General features: G+C 41.0%; 2 protein-coding genes across 2 annotated transcripts in view; both read left to right on the top strand.

Annotated features, from left to right (window-relative positions):
- The first annotated feature begins 3,226 nt into the window (after window positions 1–3,226).
- Window positions 3,227–3,721, top strand: LOC105815777 (enhancer of rudimentary homolog). The gene is given in 2 exon segments (XM_012651023.1): window positions 3,227–3,333; window positions 3,336–3,721. Coding segments are annotated over 2 exon segments (312 nt in total). The 5' UTR covers window positions 3,227–3,269; the 3' UTR covers window positions 3,584–3,721.
- Window positions 3,722–11,747: 8,026 nt separating this feature from the next.
- The window catches only part of CLNS1A (chloride channel, nucleotide-sensitive, 1A), a 23,003-nt gene continuing 19,703 nt past the window's right edge, over window positions 11,748–15,047 (top strand). The window contains exon 1 of the mRNA XM_012651015.1: window positions 11,748–11,963. Within this exon, the coding sequence (XP_012506469.1) occupies window positions 11,839–11,963 (125 nt within the window). The 5' untranslated portion in view covers window positions 11,748–11,838. The remainder of the gene's footprint in view (window positions 11,964–15,047) is intronic.

Genomic DNA, 15,047 nt, shown 5'->3' with positions numbered 1-15,047 from the left:
CTCTAGCCCGGGCAACACAGTGAGACTCTGTCTCAAAAAAAAAAAAAAAAAAGACTATTTCTTCCTCCATTGAATTATTTTGGCATCATTGTCAAAAATCAGTTGAGGCTGGGTGTGGTGGCTCATGCTTGTAATACCAGCACTTTGGGGGCCAAGGTAGGGAGATCACTAGAAGGTAGGAGTCTGAGACCAGCATGGAGAACATAATGAGACCCTGTCTCTACAAAAAATTTAAAATTAGCCAGGTGTGGTAGCACATGCCTGTAGTCCTAGCTACTCAGGAGGCTGAGGCAGGTGGATCACTTGAGCCCAAGAATTGAGGTTGCAGTGAGCTGTGATCATACCACTGCACTCCAGCCTGGGTAAGAGAGCAAGACCCTATTTAAAAAAAAAAAAAAAAAAAAGAATCAATTGACCAGAAATGTATGCATTTACTTCTGGATCTCAATTCAATTCCATTGCCCTATATGTCTGGCCTTATGCCAATACTATACAGTCTTGATCACTGTAGCTTTGTAGTAAGATTTGAAATCAAGAGGTGTGAGTCTTTCAACTCCTTTTTTCAAGACTGTTTTGACTATTCTAGGTACCTAAAATTTCCATGTGAATTTTAGATTCAGTTTGTCAATTTCTGTAAAAAAGACAGTTGGAATTTTGATATGTTTTACATTTAATCTGCAGATCATTTGGGGGAATATAGGCTTAACAATATTAAATTTTGCAAAGAATATGTTTTTCCTTTTATTTTAGGTCTTCTTTAATTTTTTCAACAATATTTTGTAGTTTTCCATGTACAACTCCTGTACTTCTTTTGTTAAATTTATTCATATGTATTTAATTCTTTTTGATGTTATTGTAAATGGAATTGTTTTTCTTAATTTCATTTTTGGATTCTTCATTGCTAGTGTATAAAAATCCAACTGAAGTCTTGGGCATGGTGGCACATGCCTGTAGTCCCAGCTACATGGGAGGCTAAGGCAGGAAGATCACTTTAGCCCAAGGTTTGAGACTGTCAGGTTCAAGTTTGTGTTGTGTTCCCTGGTTCTTGGTTCCCAGTACCGAAGAATGGTTACTGGTACCAAATTGACAGAACAAATGAGCAAGCCAAATGGATATAAACAATTTAAACAGCCAGATTTATTGAGCACAGAAAATCCTAGAGAGGGGACAGGTTTATCCCACTAGTGGAAACGACTCTGATTTGGAAAGGGGTCTGGTTTCTTATCCTATATTCTTAATAATATGCTAAGCTGGGGAGAGATTATTCATGAAGTTACAGGAAATGGGTGGAGATTTCCTAAAATTTGATCCCTCCTCTTTTCTGGCTTTACAAGGTAGTTTCTGGAGTTGCCATGGCATTTGTAAACTGTCCTAGAGGGTGGGCTGGGGGTGTGTGATTTTTACTCTACTAAGGGGTGTTCACCCAGGGTCACTGCCAAGCTCATCTGTGCATATGCCCCAAGTTGTCTGTTTCTGCGGTTGGGCCATCTCTTAGGTTTGTGGGTTTCTTACCTTCCTCTAATTGTCCAGCAACAATATCTCTATCAAATCTCCCTCACCCTGCCTCCACATCTGTTTCCCCTTCCTCTTGGTCCCTATCTAACAAGACCAGCCTGGAGACATAGCAAGACCCCCTCTCTTTTTTCTTTTTTTACTTTTCATAGTGCTCAGAGAAAGGACCCCATCTCTTAAAAAAAGAAAAAGAAAATTAAAAAAAAAATACAAAGATTTTTTACTTAGGAATAAACTTAACCAAGGAGGTGAAAGACTTGTACACTGAAAACTACAAAATGTTGCAAGAAGAAGTTAAAGAAGACATAAATAAATAGAAGATAGCCCATATTCATGGATTAGAAGACAATATTATTAAGATATCAGTGCTACCCAAAGCTATCTGCAAATTCAATCGCTACCAAAATCTCAGTGGCATTTTTTGCACAAATAGAAAAATTAATCCTAAAATTCATATGGAATTTCAAGAGACCCTGAATAGCCAAAACAATATCAGAAAAACAACACAGTTGGAGCAGTAACACTTCCTGATTTCAAATCTTAGTACAATGCCGTAGTAATCAAAACAGTGTGATGCTGGCATAAAGACAGACATATAGCCCAATGGAGTAGAATAGAGAGCCCACAAATAAACCCTCACTATAGTCATGATTTTCAACAAAGGTGCCAGGACCACTCAATGGGGGAAAAGATAGTCTTTCAACAAATGGGGTTGGGTCAACTGGTTATCCACATGCAAAAGAACGAAGCTAGACTCTTGTACTATATGCAAAAATTAACTCAATGGACATATTTGAAACTCGGACTTAGGGGGGTAGCGGGGGCAAGGGCAACATACGTAACCTAAACATCTGTACCCCCATAATATGCTGAAATAAAAAAAAAATTAACTCAAAATGACCAAGACCTAAATGTAAGAGCTAAATCTATAAAACTCGTAGAAGAAAACACAGAGGAAAAGCTTCCTGACATTAAATTTGGCAATGATACCTTGGAAATGACACCAAAAGCACAAGCAACAAAAGAAAAAATAGATAAATTGGACATCAAAATTTAAAATTTCTGTACATCAAAGACAATTTCAGCAGATTGAAAAGGAATGGGGGGAAATATCTGCAAATCATATATCTATCTATAAGGGGTCAATATCTAGGATAGAGAACTTATACAACTTGACAACAAAAAACCACCTGATTTTAAAAATGGGCAAAGGACTTAAATAGAAATTTTTCCAAAGAAGATATACAAATGGCCAACAAGCACTTGAAAAGATGCCAACATCACTAATCGTTAGGGAAATGCAAATCGAAACCACAATGAAATACCACCTGATAACCATTAGGATGGCTATTATCAGATAAACAAAAAATAACAAATGTTGGCAAAGATGTGACAAAACTGGAACCCTTGAGCATTGGTAGGAATGTAAAATGGTGCAGCCACTATGGAAAACAGTATAGCAGTTCCTCAAAAATTTTAAAGTAGAATTACCATATGATCCAGCAATTTCGCTTCTGGGTATATATCCAAAAGAACTGAAAGCAGAGTCTCAAAGAGATATGTGTACACCCATGTTCATAGCAGCATTATTCACAGCAGCTGAAAGGTAGAGCAACCCGAGTGTCCATCAACGGATGAATGGATAATCAAATTGTGGTATATGTATACAATGGAATATTATCCAGCCTTTAAAAGGAAGGAAATTCTGGTAGCAGTGGCGGTGTCGGTAGCGGCTGCACCGAAGAGAATTTGGCGCGATGTCTCACACCATTTTGCTGGTACAGCCTACCAAGAGGCTAGAAGGCAGAATTTATGCTGACTATAATCTGTGAATGAGTGCATGGAAGGTGTTTGTAAAATGTATGAAGAACATCTGAAGAGAATGAATCCCAACAGTCCCTCCATCACATATGATATCAGTCAGTTGTTTGATTTTATCAATGATCTGGCAGACCTCAGCTGCCTGGTTTACCGAGCTGATACCCAGACATACCAGCCTTATAACAAAGACTGGATTAAAGAGAAGATCTACGTGCTCCTTCATCGGCAGGCCCAACAGGCCGGGAAATAATTGAGTTGGAAGCATCAGGGGGGTGGGGGTGGGCTTGGAACACAGGTGTGTACAGCGTGCTGTAGTGAAAGTTTTGTATGATAGTAATCCTGTTTCCATTTTGTTACACTCTAGCCAAGATTGAATATATTAGATAAAATGTGAAAAAAAAAAAAAAAGGAAGGAAATTTTTACATGTTACAATCTGGATGAACCTTAAGGACATTATGTGAAATAAGCCAGTCACAAAAAGACAAATACTACTTATGTGAGGTACCTAGAATCATCAAATTCATAGAGACAGAAAATAGGATTGTGGTTGCCAGGAGGATGCAGAGGGAGGGGAATGGTGTGTTTTTCTATAACAGGTACAGAGTTTCAGTTTTGTAAGATGAAAAGAATCCTGGAGATAGATGGTAGTAACTTGAAAATGATTAAGATGGTAAATTTTATTTGTATTTTACTACAATTAAAATTAAAAAAAGAAATACAACTGACTTTTGTATATTGATTTTGTATCCTGAAACCATGCTGAACTTTTATTAGCTCTAATAATTTTTTGGGTGTGGACTCCCTAGGAATTTTTAGACCCAAGATAATATCATTTGTAAATAGAAATAGTTGGACTCCTTACTTCTTTTTCTTGCCTAATTAACTAGCTAGAACCTCCAGTTCAATGCTGAATAAATGTATTAACAATGGACAGCCTTATCTTGTTCCTGATTTTAGGTAAAAGCATTCAGTATTTCATGATTAAGTATGAGGTTAGCTGAGGGTTTTCATAGATATCTTTTATCAGATTGAGTAAATTACCTTCTACTCCTGATTTTTTAGTTTACAAGTGTTTTATCATGAAAGGTAGTTGGATTTTGTCAAATGCTTTTTCTGTTATCTATTGAGATGATCATATGGTTTTCTTCCTTTATTAATATGGTATATTACATTAATTAATTTTCATATGTCAAATCAACCTTCTATTCCTGGGATAAATCCCACTTGGCTATTGTGTTGGGGATCTCCAAGACCACTCTTAGGATCAACAATTCACCAGGAGGACTCACAGCTATGATTTATTACAGCAAAAAGATACAGAGCAAAATCGGCAAAGGGAAGTGGCCCATGAACAATGTTTGGAGGTAATTAGGCACAGGTTTCCAAGGGTCCTCTGCCAGTGGAGTCACACAAGATGCACTTAATTCCCCCAGCAATGACTTATGACAACACAAGTGAAATGTCATCTACCTGCGAAGCTCATTAGAGACTCAGTGCCAAGTGTTTATTGGGAACTAGTCACGTAAGCACCATCTTGCCTAGCATGTACCAAAATTCCAGAGCCCCAGAAGCGAAGCAGGTGTTCAGAATAAACCACACTGCAACTAGCAATTTAGCCACATTGAGCCACTCTTATCAGTTAAGGTTGTGGGAACCCTCTCAAAATCAAAGTTCCCAGGCACTAGTGAAGGGTCAACCTTGCAAGCAGGCCTTTCTAAGGTATGGTAATATTTTTCTGCACCATCTATCCCTTTGGCCCTTGTCTACAGTGTCTTTAGAGGAAAATTATTATCAGTAGGACTCTATATGGCAGGATGAGACCAAAGTATAGTACTGACTTCAGTCATCCTGTTTAGAAGTTCTGAACTAATTGAAGCTGACCTGAATGCCTCCTTCCAGGGCTGAAGCAAGGTCATGAAAGTCACTGATGGGGTACACACAGAAGTGTATTCCCATGGAAAGTACATGGTACCTCTGGACGCAAAGTTTCCAGCACATGATAAAGACACTGCAAACAGGACATACATTAGTCAGGCAGTATAGGTTAACAGGGCCCTCAATGTGGCCTTTGCATTGTGGGGCCTCTAACCCTAGGGTTTTAGTCCAGTCTGAAATAATGCAGTTCAGTTCTTGGTTTCAGAAGTGTTGCAGTCAGTTCCAAACAATTCTGCTTGTCCATGATATCAATTCATCAGTCTCATGAGTATGGATGACATCTGTAAATGTTCTGCACAGAAAATACAGGAGCAGGGACACCCTTGCGGTCTTGCAGTCAGCTTATCAGTTAGGATCACAGGCTCAGCAGTCAGTTTGAATAAAGGTGCTCAGAGCAGCTTGGAAAGACAGCATGGAAAGTTTTTAAGTAAGAGGGGTAAGCTTCCAGAAACAGCTCTGAAAAACAAAGATCATTAATTCCCTTCTTACTCCCACCCCACCCCCCAACGCCTCCCCAGGTGTTAGGGCTTTGTTTTTCCCCATTGTTACAAAATCAGTGTGTTCCATTCAGTCAGTGATCAAAAGCTTACATTTTTTTATCCCATACCCTCACCCAGACTTTATCTGGAATGGCTGTATGCAAGAGGGACAAAAGGATTTTCACAGGAAAATATTTTTATACAACTTAACCAGAAAAACCCATCATGTTCAAAAATTGGTGAGGACAACATCCTGAATTTTCAAAATGGGTTTATATTCACTTTTACCCCTTTATCCTGATTATTTACCTAGTGAGAAGCCTAGAAAGCCTCATCTTTCTGAGGACAGCTGCATTTAACAATCAAATTGCATGTACGTTTGCGTACCGGGAGAAAGATGAGAGAAGGAGAGTCAGGCTATCAGTCCATTGCTGCGAACTGCAAGTAATCCAGAAAGTCAAGCACAAATCAACAGTAGTGAGGTATTTCCGAGATGAGGTTGAGAGACTTCATCTGTCAGAGGGGCAGATGCGCCCCTTGTGATCCACCCACTCCCCCAACGTGTGCAGCTTTTGGCAGGAATCGCGGGTTAGGAATGTATTCAGTTTCTGCACCCAAAATATAAAAATGGGCTGGGCACAGCGGCTCATGCCTGTAAGTCTAGCACTTTGGGAGGCCAAGGCGGTGGGGATCACTTGAGGCCCGGAGTTTTAAGACCAGCTTGAGCAAGAGCTGTCTTTACAAAAGACCCTGTCTTTACAAAAAATAGAAAAATTAGCTGGGTGTGGTGGTGTGCACCTGTAGTTCCAGCTGCTTGGGAAGCTGAGGCAGGAGGGTCGCTTGAGCCTAGGAGTTTGAGGTTGCAGTGAGCTATGATGATGCCACTGAACTCTAGCTGAGGCAACAGAGTGAGACCTTATCTCAAATAAAATAAAATAAAATATGATGAGCAGTTCAATTTTAGATGATCCCATCAGAGAATAACCATTTTCCTGTAGTTATTTGCAAGTGACCCAGATGAACCAGCCACCATCCATGATGTTTTCACAGTTTATGGCCCCACAAAGGGATGTCCTAAATCTGCAATGATCCGTGAGCAGAAGAGCTGTTTTGAGCCTATGTCTGCTTTCAGTTCAGCACAGCTCATGTTGAGGCTGAAACAGCTCAAAGCAGACAGTTATCTAGTTTAACACAGAGTCAGGTCCAGGCAAGTAGGGTCTATGAATTCAGGACACAAAAGTCAATAGCTTTTCTTCAGCACTGGCAAAGTCAATATGCTCCAGGACCAGACAACTGTGTTGCAAGTATAACTGATAAGCAAGACTTTACTGACCCCTTTTGTTTTACTAGTCTTATAGTCCAAATTGACCCACTTATACAAATTTGCACATCAGGCGAATCATCTGTCTCTTAAGGGTCACACATCTGATTTCACAAGAGCTCATTACCAAATTAAAAACTGCTTTTGAAAACTCCAGAAGTGTATCTCTATCTGGAGATTGCCTATCTTTTCATGTTGTCTCCCTCTTTCCTGAAGCTCCAAAATCAAATTAAGCAAAAATCATACTAAAAATCATCAGTTATGGAGAATTGTTCTGTTTCCAATACTCAGTGGGCTTCAACTCTAATGTGCCCAGAAAAAGCAAAGAAGTTCCATTTTATTAACACATTTTCTTTGTAGCTTTCCATGATTGGAATTGTTCCTCTTCCATTTATGAAATCACAAGCATATAATGTTTTACATCAATTTTTATACATCCAGATGTATCAGCAACAAAATACAAAGCCATTTTTTTAATTCCCCATTTTTTCTCTCACTGCAAATTTACTCAAACCTCCAGCAGTAAATTCAGCATTTACAGGGTTAACATTAGAGTTGCTGGAGATAATCCTTGCTGGAATACAAGGAATAGGGATGACAGATCTCTGAAGCAGTGGCAGCAGCTAGGCTGAAGAATGAGTTAGAGTGTTTCTCCCCCTTTGTCTAAAATTTTGCTCAAGCCCTAGGCACTGATTTAACTTTTCCCCCCCACCTAGAGAAGAGAACAAATACCAAAGGCATAACTGGACTGCATTCCCTGCTCCTGCCCCCAGTTTAGCCAGAAAAGCCAAAAGTGGCCAGGGATTCCAGTGAGCCAACTCTCCTGGAGTTGGAGCTATCATTTTTAAGTCCCACGAGTAACTTTTACCCCTCACGACAGCAGCTTTAGCTGCTTTATGATAACACAGATGATTCCATAGCCACCCAGGCACCAGAGAAGGTTCATCATACCCCATTCCTTCATCTTTCCTTTACCCAAACAATGCTTTGGCCACATATTTCATTGGGTCAGGGTCATTCTAGTAAATCCCACTTTTGACACCTACTGTGTCGAGGTCCTCAGAAAACTCAGAATCTATAGGAGGACTCATAGGACTCGGGATATAATTATACTCATGCAATTTGTCTTATCATAGTGAAAGGATACAAAGCAACATCAGCAAACGGAAACAGTGCATGGGGTGAAGTCAAAATCTGGAGGAAGCCAGGTGCAAGCTACCAACGGTCTTCTCCTGGTGGAGTCACACAGCTGAGCTCTTAATACCCCTAGCAACAAGTTATGACAACAATGTGAAATGTAGTCTACCAGGAAGCTCATCAGAGACTCAGTGCCCATGAGTTTTACTGTGGGGTGGTCATCTAGACACCCTTGGCCTAGTACATACTGAAATTTCCACACTCCCATAAGGAAAGCAGCTGCTTTCCTGTATTCAGCTGCTACCGTCTGAATGTGTCCCCCTAAAATTCTTATGCTGAAAGTCAATTGCCACTGTGATAGTATTAAGAGGTGGGGCCTTTAGTAGGTGATTAAGTCATGAAGGCACAGCCCTCATGAATGGGATTAATGACTTACAAAAGAAGTGTGAGGAGCTGTTCATCTACCTTCTGCCATGTGAGGAAGCATCAACAAGGCACCATCAAGGAAGGTGAGGGAGCCTTGCCGTCATCAGACCAAACCCACCAGCACCTTGATCTTGGACTTCCTAGACTCTATAACTGTAAGTAATAAATTTCTATTTTTTATAAATTACACAGTGTCAGGTATTTTGTCATAGTAGAACAAACAGACTAAGACAGAATGCTACGTTAGAAAAGGCCATGCTGCTTCTATCAGTCTCTCTCTTGGGATGCTCACCTTCAAAACCCAGCTGCCATGTTGTGAGGAAGCTCAAGCCACATGGAACGCTATGTAAAGCTATTCTATCTGACAGCCCCTATTGAGGTCCTAGATGACAGTGGTGACCATGTGATAGACTTATTAGTAAGGAAGCCTGAGATTCTCTGGGTCTATCTATCCCTTATAAATACTTTCCACAAGTTCTCTAACTCCATCTCTCACCCTCAAGGGTATGGTCTTAAGAGTGTATAGCAAGATCATGATCTAGTAAGAATGGATTTATAGGAAGCTTAATTCTTTTTTTCTTTTTTTTTTTTGAGACAGAGTCTCGCTTTGTGGCCCTGGCTAGAGTGAGTGCCGTGGCGTCAGCCTAGCTCACAGCAACCTCAAACTCCTGGGCTCAAGCGATCCTCCTGCCTCAGCCTCCCGAGTACCGGGGACTACAGGCATGCGCCACCATGCCCGGCTAATTTTTTCTATATATATATTTTTAGTTGTCCAATTCATTTTTTTCTATTTTTAGTAGAGACGGGGTCTCGCTCTTGCTCAGGCTGGTCTCAAACTCCTGAGCTCAAACAATCCGCCTGCCTTGGCCTCCCAGAGTGCTAGGATTACAGGCGTGAGCCACTGCGCCCGGCCCGGAAGCTTAATTCTTACTGTCCTCAAAAGGCAGGAATATCTTTATAACCCCCTGTGAACTAGTTCCAGGAGGAGGTGGTTTACAGTGAAAATGCTGGACTTGGAATAAAATGGAAAGGAATCTAATTTCTAGCTGAGTACTGGTAATGTAGTCTTCAGCAAATCACTTAATTTATCTGATATTCAGTTTTCTTATTTGTAAAGTGGGGCATAATAACAGCTACTCTGTCTCCCCCACAAAATTACTGTAGGAGGTAATGGGTAAGAAAAGCATTCTTGCCAGGCGTTGTGGCTCATGCCTGTAATTCCAGCACTTTGGGAATCCAAGGCAGGAGGATCACTTGAGCCCAGGAGTTTGAGGCTGCAATGAGCTGTGATCACACCACTGCACACTAGCCTGAGCAACAGTGAGATCCTATACCTTAAAAAAAAAAAAAAAAAGGCATTTTTAAAAAAGTAAAACACTATACAAATGTGAGATTTATTAAGTGCCTACTGCATATATTATTCATAGGGATTTACATAAGAAGCAGAAGGTACAAATCCTCCCCTTCCTTAATTTCTTGGTGATATGCCTCAGTTTGCTTTGACATATACTTGCTTAAATGGCTCCTCTGAGCCTGGCACTGTATCGGGTTCTTGAAGAGCTCCTTGTCATAGCTAAGATCCCTTTCCTTCAGTTATAAACTTGGATAAAATGTTTTGCCATTAGGCAGTCAAAGTTTTTGAAATGACACTATGAAAACTAGGTCAAGTTGATATGAAATTATCATATTGGTTTTAGCCAATTTTCTCCCTCTATTATTTAGGGTATTCCATTTCTAAGCAAAGCGTTGGATGTGTCACTAAATAGCCAGCCACATATAGATGTCCTATGGGAAACCTCAAAACTCTCAAAATCTCTTCCTCCTGCTGAATTCTCCAAATTAGACAAATGAGCCAGCATCCACTCGATCATATAACCTGGAAATTTAGGAATAATCCTTTACGCCTCTCCCTTTCCATCCATCCTGGTGTTTAGCTTCACAACAATTCCCCCACCCCTACCTTGGCTTCTGAGGATTTGCTCTAAAATCTGTCTGGTCTCCACTCTTACTGCCACTGTCTCATCTATACTTTGGCAACAACTTCCTAATACTGTCCCTGTTCAGTGCTCCCCTCCTCTAGTCTCACTACCGACAAACTAATCCAATGTAAAATTTTAACACTCCCCTAGCTATTGAGAAGATAGAAATAAAAACTACCCCACATCCTGTCCTCCAGCCTCAAACGTGTATCACAAAGGCATTATCATAGCGTTTACAGCCAAGAAGAGTGGCGCCTAAAGAGATTGACTTACTTGAATTTCACGAGGTCTCTCATGGCCAAACTCTTGCTCTTGAGTTTAATGCCTCAGGTCTCCATCTGTAAAACTGGGTCAATAATCATAACTTCTTTACATACTTGTCATAAAGAAAAGTAAGTGAAGAGATAATGTGGATAAAGTGCCTAGAACAGTGCCTGGCACAGAACACTAGATTACCTTTGGCTACTATTATGACTATTTTGTGAGCTTTATTGTTACTTTATTCTTTAGTGCCTAACAAAGAAATAAAGCACGAGCTCCAAATCTGCTGGATTAATTCTTTTCCCGTCAGCGCCCCATCTCCTTACTGACGTAGCCAGCTCTGCACCCAGCGTTAATTACCCATCTGTGCTCCTTTGCCCGCCTGACACGTGGGGATACATGGCTCGTGCACTAGGGCGGTGTCAGGACCTAGACTGATGTCTGGTACATGTCTGTGTAAACCTGAGATGGGAACAGTCCCGGAAGATGGGGCGGCGGGGACAAATGAGAAGAATCGTGAACGCGTCGGGAGACTTCTCACTTCTACATGACTGTGGTCTCTATTACATGTGCATGCTCAGGCAAGGGACTCCATGTCTCAGGCCTCCGTTTCCTCTTTTGTAGAAAAAGGAATAATATTCTTTCTGTTTCTTCTCTCAAAGGGTTGCTGTGACGACCTTGAAGTAGGATGTCTCAGACAGCGCGCGGTCATTGGAAGCCCTAGAGCCTTAGAAATGGCGAGGAAGAGGGGGAGGGTGTCACGTGACGAGCCCTGCGGGGTCTCCGCAGACCTCCGCGCGCTTTTCCTAGAATGTCTCATCTCTATGGTCGACGGCGCTCAAATTCCCGTGCAGGCAAGTTGTTCTTCCGGGGTCATTACCACCGCTTCCAGGGCGGGCCGCAGCGTGGTGGGATTGCTGTGCCCCAAGCTCCCTCCGGGCCTGTGTTGCCGCCCTCTCTGCTGCTATGAGCTTCCTCAAAAGTTTCCCTCCGCCCGGGCCGGCTGAGGGGCTCCGGCAGCAGCAGCCAGATACCGAGGCGGTGCTGAACGGGAAGGGCCTCGGCACCGGCACCCTTTACATCGCCGAGAGGTAGGGTTCTTGTTCCCGAGCGCTGGCCTGCGCCTTGCCTTCCTGCTTGCTGGCGCAGGCGGTGCGGAGGAGCCAGGCGAGACGCGACCTCGGGGGCTGCTGGGCGGGGGCGCGTGCTCCGCGTCGCCTCGGGGATGTCTCTGCTGGAAGGAAGACTTCGGTGATTATAGCGTCCTCTTTTCCGGAGCCTTTCTTTCTCTCTTCTCCGGCTGGAATTTCCTCTCACAGATAGCTTTTCATCTGCTTGTTTACTGGAGGTCTGGCATGTGCGTTGTTCTTAACTTATATAGTCTCGTTTTAAGGTTTTGAGTTTCCACATCCTGAGTTAGTGTTCGATGTGCCTGGCTTTCCGGATGGGGCAGGTGCAGGAGGTGTTCCCCTGGGCAGGATATGTAGGTTCAGAGCACATTGTGGAGGACTTTGAAAGTTGGATTGAGTATAGATTTTCTCTAGGTGTAGGTGGGGAGAGGAATCCTCAGCGCTCCGCAGGCTGGGGGCATATCCCATGGGACCTGACTCTCCTTTCGGGCCTTGAAAGGAATTACCCTTTTATTTGGCCGCAGTTTGTACTTTCCTAGTCAGATAGAAATGCCTTAAATGTTACAGTTGTAGATCTGAGGTCTCTGTTTCCTTGACATGTGGTCCCCTTCACTTTCAAGCCAACAATGACACATTGAGTCCTTCCTGTGCGTTAGATTTCTCAGGCTTCCCCTTTTGCTATTTCACTTTTGTCTACAGCCAGCGAAGATTCTCTGCTTGGAGATTCCCATGTGCTTACGTTGGGCCCACCTAGATAATCCTGGATAATCTATGTTACTGTCAGCTGCTTAATAACGTTAATTACATTTACACAGTCCTTTTTGTCATGTAATGTATTCAGAGGCTTGACACCAGTAGATGAAGGACATGTTAGCCAAAATCTGCCTACTACATAGTCCAGAGCACCAGAAAAAGAAAAAAAAAATCTGTGAAGAGGCCCTGCTTTCGAGGGAAATTTAGCCATTGAGCAAAGCTTAGGCTTTTGGCCAGTCACTGAGATAGGAAATATGAATGTGTTAGGTAGACAGTGAGGGATCAGACTAAAACCTAACAGATGGAAGGAAAAACAAGATTGGGGTGAGGGGCAGATAACGAGCTGGTCAGGATGTGTGTGGAATAATTGGGCATCGCGTGAGTGTGTGTCTTGGGAGAGTGGTGTTAAAAATAGACATCTGGAAGTCATTAAGTATAAGCATATATTAATCGGAAAGGATTACGTACCCCAGAAGAGAAGAAGACCAAGAATAGAATCTTGGGGATACAGCCACATTAAGAGATAGGTCGTGGAAGAAGAGAATTGAGAAAAGAGGACAAAGGAGCAGTCAAATAAAAATAAAATCTGAAGAGCATCGATTGGGTATTGACAAGGAGATCTTTGACGATCTTGGGGAAAGCAGTTTCTTTTAAGTGTTGGAGGATGGAGCATAGATACATTCCTAGTTCCTACACAGTCCTTTTTTCTTCATGACATCTCTTTATAGTGACTCTTCTTTCTATATTATAAGTCATCTTTGGGGACCATCCTGTATTTGTTTTTGCATTCTGAAAAATGTGAAACCTAAAGAAAAGTTGAAAATGTTATTAATTAATACCCATATACCCTTCACAAAGATTCATTAACATTTTGTCACATTTGTGTCTCTTATTTTCCTGAGTTTTTGAGAACTGCAGACATGTTTTCACTTCATTTGTAAATACTTTAGCATATATCTCAGAAGAAGAACAACATTCTCCTCTATAAGCACAACATAATTTATTATACTCAGGAAATATAACTCTTTTCTTAAATTTTTAACTGTTTCAAAAAAATTCTTATTTCAGCTTTTCACTAACAAATCTGTTTCTTAAAATTTTTTTGGTAAAATATACATACAAAAAAGAATATGTTATATATGTATGGAAGAATATAAGTAATACATGTATGAAAAAAATAATTAAGCCAACACCTGTGTATTTACCATCCATGTGAAGAACAGAATATTACCAGTAATTGGGCAGTTCTGTTCGTCTCTCTTTACTCATTCTTAGCCTTGCCTCCTTGGTCTCTTCCTCCTTTTTGCTTCTTCCCACCTAGCATTTCCAATTCATGAGAGAGTTAAGGTTGTAACAAACTGGCAAGGCTTCTTGGAGGATGTGAAAAGTGGTTAACAGCCAGATGAATGGGGTAGAGCTAAGGAGAAATATTCTAATTAGAAAAAAACAGAATGCTCAGACACAAGAGTGAGAAACAGTATTATGCGTGCCAAGATATATGTATTTATGTGTGTTTAATACATACACATAGAGAGTCTAGCAGTTCTTCCTCTGAGGGAATGAGGGCCAGTGGAAAGGGGTAATAGAGCTGAAGAGGGAGAGAGCCATGTTGATGAGCTTGGCTTATACCCCTTAGGCTATGGGGAATCTATTTTAGGGTTTTAGGTGAAGAGGGATAGCTTCTGATTTGGTTTTAGGTAGATTTGGTTTTAGCTTCTCAGATGTATATTGAGAGATTTAGAACTCTCAGGCTTATTTTCAGAGCTTAGTTTCCTTAGGTAGTTGATATTTTACCCAAATAAGGAAGGTATAGAGGCATGAATAATACAAAATAGGTAGTTTATTTTATTTTATTTTTTTGTAACAAAGGGAATGGCCTGAAACAAAATGCGTAGTTTAAAACAGGTTAAAATAAAATAGGTAATTTAAACATAGAAATAATGCTTTTTTGTATCTCTTCCAAAATTGATGTTAAACCAAATAATTAAGCAACCCAAATTGAAGATGCTTCTTAACCTTCCTGTCCTGTTTTTCACTCCATGCCTGGAATAAACGACACTGGTCATACTTGTGCAAAGCATTAGAGTTTAGCAAAACATTTTTCTACATGTTTACTGGCTTTTTTTTCTTTTTCTTATTTTTTTTTGAGACAGAGTCTTGCTTTGTTGCCCAGGCTTGAGTGAGTCTTTTTTTTTTTTTTTTTTTTACTTCAATGGAAAGGACTTTCTAATTTTTGTCTTTCCCTTTTGACTCATGTTTTCTTCAGGACTTGTAGTAAATTAGATATTTTGG

The sequence above is a fragment of the Propithecus coquereli genome, unplaced genomic scaffold, assembly GCF_000956105.1.
Source record: "Propithecus coquereli isolate 6110/MARCELLA unplaced genomic scaffold, Pcoq_1.0 Scaffold344, whole genome shotgun sequence".
In the NCBI taxonomy this organism is placed as follows: domain Eukaryota; kingdom Metazoa; phylum Chordata; class Mammalia; order Primates; family Indriidae; genus Propithecus; species Propithecus coquereli.
This window is presented reverse-complemented; position numbering and strand designations above follow the sequence as displayed.